This window comes from Microtus ochrogaster, chromosome 19 (assembly GCF_000317375.1).
Source record: "Microtus ochrogaster isolate Prairie Vole_2 chromosome 19, MicOch1.0, whole genome shotgun sequence".
NCBI classification, from domain to species: Eukaryota; Metazoa; Chordata; class Mammalia; order Rodentia; family Cricetidae; genus Microtus; species Microtus ochrogaster.
The window spans coordinates 64,634,715-64,641,327 of NC_022021.1; the positions used below are offsets into that span (position 1 = coordinate 64,634,715).

A 6,613-nucleotide genomic window follows, 5' to 3' on the forward strand; every position below is an offset into this window, starting at 1 on the left:
CTCTCCAGCCCTCGTGTCTTTATCTTTAAAAGGAATATGGGAATATTCCCAAATCACTGAGTTGTTATAAGTGACAGATGAGCTAATATATATGAAGGACAGAGCATGGTGCCTGGTGTTTCTTAAATACTCGCCTCTATTCCAATCATATTAGCCAGAAAGGACTAACTCTGCAAAATCCACAGTGCCTCCCAATGGACAAAGACACAAATGATATCACATATAGGAAGGTTTTCTTATCAACGCTCCAATTCTCTAGCAGAAATGCCTTACCTCGATAAACATGACAGAAATTTCAAAAACTCAATTATCCCATAGGCCCTGCTCCATTTTCTTCTACACCTCAAAGAGAGATGGAAATTCACGGTCCTGCTTAGGAAACACCGTAAGAGCAATGCAATCATCTTAAATCATCTTATTTCCTTTTTTTTCTTTAGCAAGTGAGTGCAAGTAGGGACGCGGCCCCATCTCCTCACAGCACACCAGCAGAAACCTCTCCATCGCCTTGCTGAGCCTTGCTCTTTATTCAAGGAGAGTTACACACTTAGCTTTAAAACATCTGGCCTCACATGGGAATTCGGGGAATGCTGAGCCTACAAGAATCCTGCCTGCCTGCTGCTGCTCTCTTAATTCGTTATAGTTTGCTTTGGTTTTGTTTTTGCTTTGACACTAAGCAGATCTAAACTTGTTTCATTCCTTCAATGAGGAAGAAAGCAATTTCCAATCAAATGCCCACATTTTAGCTTCTCACGATACAGAGCCAGAAAGAATATGTCTCACTATTTTACAGTAATTCTTTAGTAATTTCAAAAAGATGACTCTAAAACAAAACCAAACAAAAGAACTTGTGACCCGTTATAAAGAAAAAAAATCAAAATTAAAATATTCAAGTTTCTTAGGTAACTTAGAATGTTAGTCTAATATTCAAGGCTATCCCTTACCTCAAATTATTTATAATTCAAACAAGTTTTTGGTTGCTCGGTCTACCCAGTTATACAGATGGCCACAAACTAGTGTCTTACAAAACACAAAAAGATCTTGATTTGCATACATTCAACATCAGCACACTCTGACACTCTTACTCAACAGCTTTGATACAGGCAATATCGGTGCCCATATTGAATACGTTTTCTGTAAAATGTATTAATACCTCATATGTGATTTCACTTGCCTTCACTCCAGTACTTAACAAAGTGACTGTGCTATTCTGAGTAATCAATACACACTCCAAGCCCAGAGAGCAGGGACAGGCAACATATGGTATCAGGGATTCCAGTATAATGGAATCCAAAGAATAACAACAGTATTCCATTTATTAATCATGACAATGAACATAGTAGAACATAGTACATACAAAACTCAATCAGTGCCCAGTCTTAATGAATGTTATTCTCACCAGCTGCATACACGGAGGCTGTGGTTAGTGTCTTCGTGTACATTGAAACGGTGCCTGCTTTCTCTGCTTCCAGTTCAGCCACCGTCTTCGGTTTTACTGGGGCTTCTTGGGGGATATTTTTTGGTGTGGGGGCTGGAAAAATCACATTGCCATCCTAACAAATATCAGAAAATAGCATTTTTAAAGTCAAGTTGGAAGTTCAAAATGACTTACAGGAGACAGTTCACGTTGAAAAACTTCGGTGTAAATATAACTGTAATGTATATTAATGAAGGTGTATATGTTTAATATTAATGTAAATTCATATAATTTACAAAGTGAGTATATAAGTGTATAGCGTTAGTGCTATACATATATAATTTTTATATGTCTGGGGCATATATCAAAGAATACTAAACTAATTGAACCCTGAAAAGTAAGTACAAGAGAGAATAATTCATTGTTCCTGATTAAATTTCTACTTCTGGTTTTCAAAAGAGTTGTATATTTTTAGTGCTCATAGTTGAATTTATGATATACTTTCTTTAAATCATTCTCTATTTTTAAACAATTTCCATTGCATGTCAATGCTTTATTACAATATATTTTTATTCCAAAAGGGGGCTCTTCTGTCACCCTGAATCCAAGCTACGCTAGGAGGAGAGGAGCACCTACCTTCATCACCACAGTTCCCCGGATGACGTGACTCATGGTACCAAAGTCAAAATCATCCTTCACTTCAAAATGAAAGTTATCCTTGTCAGGGCTGATGGCCTTCAGGAGTTTGGTGATGTTGTTGGAGTACAGCGTACTGGCCTGAGTGGCCATGCGGCTGGGGAGGTCCGTGTAGCCAATATGAGTAATTCCCTAAAGGAAAAAGCATATTGTCACAAAAGACAGGCCCCTACCCCTGCAATCTCTTGGACAGTTCTCATGCATGGCTGAAGCTCAGTTTAATGAGTACATATCTTTGTAGATATACGTATCCATATACACTTATAAACATAAATACACATTTCAAAGTGAGCTTTATGTCCATTTTCTAAATCTTTTTCCAAGCTTTCGTGGATTGTTTTTTAACTTTCCATCTTCAGTTTCTACAAATACTTCAAAGGGATCAATAGCTCTTAGGGAGGACTTGGGCTACCGCTCTGGGGAAGAGCTAACAGTGTGCCTAGCGTGTTTTACTTGTGTTAGGCCCTGGGTTTGATCCCCAGCACCATAAAGAAATTTGGGCTGACGAGGGAGGGGGACTTGATTGGGGGAGGGGGAGGGAAATGGGAGGCGGTGGCGGGGAAGAGACAGAAATCTTTAATAAATAAATAAATTTATTAAAAAAAGAAAGAAATTTAAAAGAGGGGAAAGTAAAGCCCTCAGTTGGGACCTGGGGATAGGACTCAGGAAGGCCAATTCAATCTACTGTATTTATGTATTAAATTCTCAAAGAATTAGTAAAATTATTTTTTAAACCACACAAGTCACTGGATATCACAGGATATTGAGGCAAGAAGACACTTTCTTGGTATACCTTATGAACGTAAAGTTCTCCCGGCTTAGTGGTTTCAAAGTTTCCGCCAGCCTCAGCAGCCAAATCCACAACAACCGAACCTTCCTTCATTGATTCAATCATTTCCTTACTAAATAAAACGGGAGCTTTTTTACCTGATAAAATCAAAACACAGAACAAATTAGGATATTCTTCTAATTGGTACAGTGGGCTGTCTGCATTCAAGGCTTCACGATGTGAAAAGTCAATTCTTTATCAGATATTCCGAAGACAAGGGCATAAACAAGACCAGCCATTCACTTCGGGCAAAGACGTGTCCGGGCTGCAGAGTGGGCCACCATTCAGCCGGCAAGCAAGCCTCACCGTATGGTTGGCCTGAGCGATTTCAGCCATGCTCTCCCCAGCTGGCTTACATCTAGGACCATTTACGGAGAGATTTTATTTGTTTAAAAAGAAGACGTAAAATAAGCCATTATGGAAACTATGTTCACCCAAACTGAACAATTCACAAAGGTCACACATGTCAAGAGTACATTCAGTGCTAATTTATGAATTACGAAATAGAATAGTTCCATTCCTTTTAGCAAATGTCACCAGATTTTCCGATTCATTACCCACCTTAATCAAACAGAGGATAACAACTAGAAGAGACCGGAAAGTGCCATGAAATAAACACCGCAGCACTGCACGGCTCCAAAGGGCCGGGAAACACTCGTGTGCTTATATTCCCAACTATTGATCCTCTGCCTACGAAGTCAATCCTATCTCCACCTGGTCCTGGGAGTGCAGAAGGAGACAAACAGCAGTGTTCCCTGTTCTCATGGGATACATTCTGCTTATGTGCTAATCCACAGTCTAAATCACAAGGTGTTTTAGGAGGCTCGCTAGTTCCTATACAGGATAAGTCCCCAACAAATACTTGAGCCAAGAGAGAAAGCAAACAGACTTGTACGATTGGTAGAAAGAAAGCTGAGCACCGATAGCCTCATTTCTATCCCTTTTTTTAATTTTGTATTTACAGGCTCTAAATAAAAACACTTTTATAAACTGACATCAATTAAACATTACATTTGTATTAAAACCAACCCATTATCAAATCACTTGACGGAGATACATACAATTCCAAAAGGAAAAATAATATAAATGTAAACTAGAATAATTTAGCTGTAGTACATATGAAAACAATTATAAAGATATATCTGGGTGTTCAGGGTTACCTCAATCTTTTTGGTACAAACTTCATACAAGATAAAGTCCAAATCCGTACTCCTGAAGGCTTTTTCCCCCTTGGTGAACAGTTCTTTCTAGCATCCCCACTTGCTTTCCTTCTGGGCCATCCACTACAGCAATGCTGGACTAGCTACCAAAAGATCCCTTAATGCCAGGGTTCTCTTTTCTGAGTTCCCGTAAATGAACAAGAATCAAAAGGCATTTTCTCCCAGTCTGGTAGCTACAGAGGCTTTCCAAACTCCTCGACAGTATTCCTTTCCCCTTCTCTTCCCAAGTAGAAAATTGAATATTTTCCTGAGCCTTGAGAATCGGAGAAAGCAACACATATATATCCAGGACTTTTCCCATAAGAAAGCCCATGCTTCTCAGCTCCCCAGAGACTGGTCACCAAGCCGTGGTAGCTGCATCCACACAATCTAAAGTGCTGGCCTAGTCTTTCCAGATGTGTTACTGTCATCGCCATCCCACCCTTGTGTGCAGGGCTGCTGTTTAAAACGGCCACCTTCTTGTTACAGCTTTAACTCCCACCTTATTTATGCCCTCCAGACTTGGGCTCACAGGCCTAAAACAACCATTTCAGATGCAGAATGATCCTCTTTGGCTTCTGACTAACGCAAGCTGTGGCTACTGATGCCACAAATCTTATTTGGCATCTAACTAGTTTGTTTTGCTATAGTAATGTTCATCTATATCTGATGAAAAATTAAGTGTTTATGTGTATGGTGGTGGGGAGTATTTGAGTGCCAAAATAGACCAGTGGGGGTCTGAGGACAACCATGGAAGTCAGGTCTCTCTTTCAATTGTGTGAGTCCCGGGAATCAAACTCAGGTCACCCGATTGGGTGGCAAGTGCTCTTAACCCCTTGAGAGATCTGACCAATTCTGCTATGTGCTTTTGACTTTCAAGTATTTCTTGTCTTTTATTTGGTTTTTTTGTTGGTTGGTTGGCTGGCTGGTTGGTTGGTTGGTTGGTTGGTTGGTTGGTTGGTTGGTTGGTTGGTTGGTTTTGGATGCTTGAGCTGAATCCATGGCCTCAGGCATACTAAACAACTGATTGGCCTCTGTATCTATACTTCTAATACAAATTGCGCCTTTTAAAAATATACCTCTGTTATATTTTGGAGGACGTGATCTGGGAGAGGGTCTCCTATAGCCCAGGCTGATCTAAAAGGCACTATGTGACTAGAGCTGGCCTTAAACCTCTGGTCCTGACACCTCTACTTCACAGTACTTGGATTTCAGGCCTGTGTCTCCATTCCTATCCAGACTTTCAAATGGTTCTAGTGATACTCTATGGTCTTTACACTAAGTAAGTATTCAGTGGGAAATAATATACTATTGTCTCAAAAGTTATTGAATCTCAGAATAATAATATAAACCATACAATGTAAGTTATGTCAAGACACCAATGTGCAAAGGTGTTTTTTAAGGCTGTGTCAGCTATTGCCAAATTTAATATGTACAGGGTGACGAAATAAAATTAGAGATGACAGATTGTACCCTTCATGTTTTCTAAGGGGTCCCAAACTTTATGCCACATGATGTCTGGCTCAGTGGTAGCTTTCAAGTTTACTCACTAATTGTATCTTTAAAGCACATAATAGAATATGTAATCTAAACTCCATATAGCTACTTATATGTGCATGTGTAAGTCACCCATACTCTCTATAACTCGTATTAAGTTCCATCATAGCATTCACCAATAGCAGAGCATACGTGAGTGGTTAGACTAACTTATTTTCTTCTCTGTACTTTCGCTTATCTCCCAAATGTCCTAATTTTAAAATGAAGAAATCTCAATAAGGTCTGCGGGGAGGGAGGGTCACAACGAAGGACAGAATACCGCCTGCAAGCACTCACATGTGGATTAACTTTTTTTTTATTCTGGAAACTGAAAAAAACTGAAAATTGAAAACAGAAGGGGAAAATATAGCCAAAAGAGAAGCAGGATCGTGAACAGCGTTCCAAATGAGCAGATCCTCAAAAGAATAGGTCAGGAGGGAGAAAGACTCGGACGGCGATTGCAACAGAGTACCTTAGTGTAACAGTCCAATGGGATGGAAATGTAACTGCATGATAAACACGGTATCCAAAATAAAGGAAAGAAGGGACAACAAGAGGTCTAGGTTTGGGGGAAGTTTTCTATTCAAACTGAACATCCTATTTTTAACTAAGATCCACATAAATTATATATAATTGTAAGAGAACTGGCCCAGACAGAGAAAGAGGGAAGCAAAACACTTTAGAATCTTTCTCTAGTTTGTGGACTTAAAAAAAAAATCCTAAATTTAAACAATAAGAAAAAATACAAAATAAACACAAGGTGACTTAAATAATTCCAACTCCAGGAGATCAAACTCCCTCTCTGGCTTCTGTGAGTATCTGGATGCCTGTATACACACACACACACACACACACACACACACACACACACACACAATTTTAAAGGCCAGACTGCTCCACACAGAGAATTCCAGGTGAGCAAGGTGTATACAGTGAGAT

The 6,613-nt window shown here is 39.5% G+C and overlaps 1 protein-coding gene across 1 annotated transcript in view; it reads right to left on the reverse strand.

Moving 5' to 3' along the window:
* Nnt (nicotinamide nucleotide transhydrogenase) overlaps positions 1–6,613 on the reverse strand; it is an 89,183-nt gene that overhangs the window by 46,545 nt on the left and 36,025 nt on the right. Inside the window, exons 8-10 of the mRNA XM_026783718.1 lie at positions 2,904–3,037; positions 2,051–2,242; positions 1,397–1,550 (exon numbers count right to left, since the gene is read on the reverse strand). Of these exons, the coding sequence (XP_026639519.1) occupies positions 1,397–1,550; positions 2,051–2,242; positions 2,904–3,037 (480 nt within the window). The remainder of the gene's footprint in view (positions 1–1,396; positions 1,551–2,050; positions 2,243–2,903; positions 3,038–6,613) is intronic.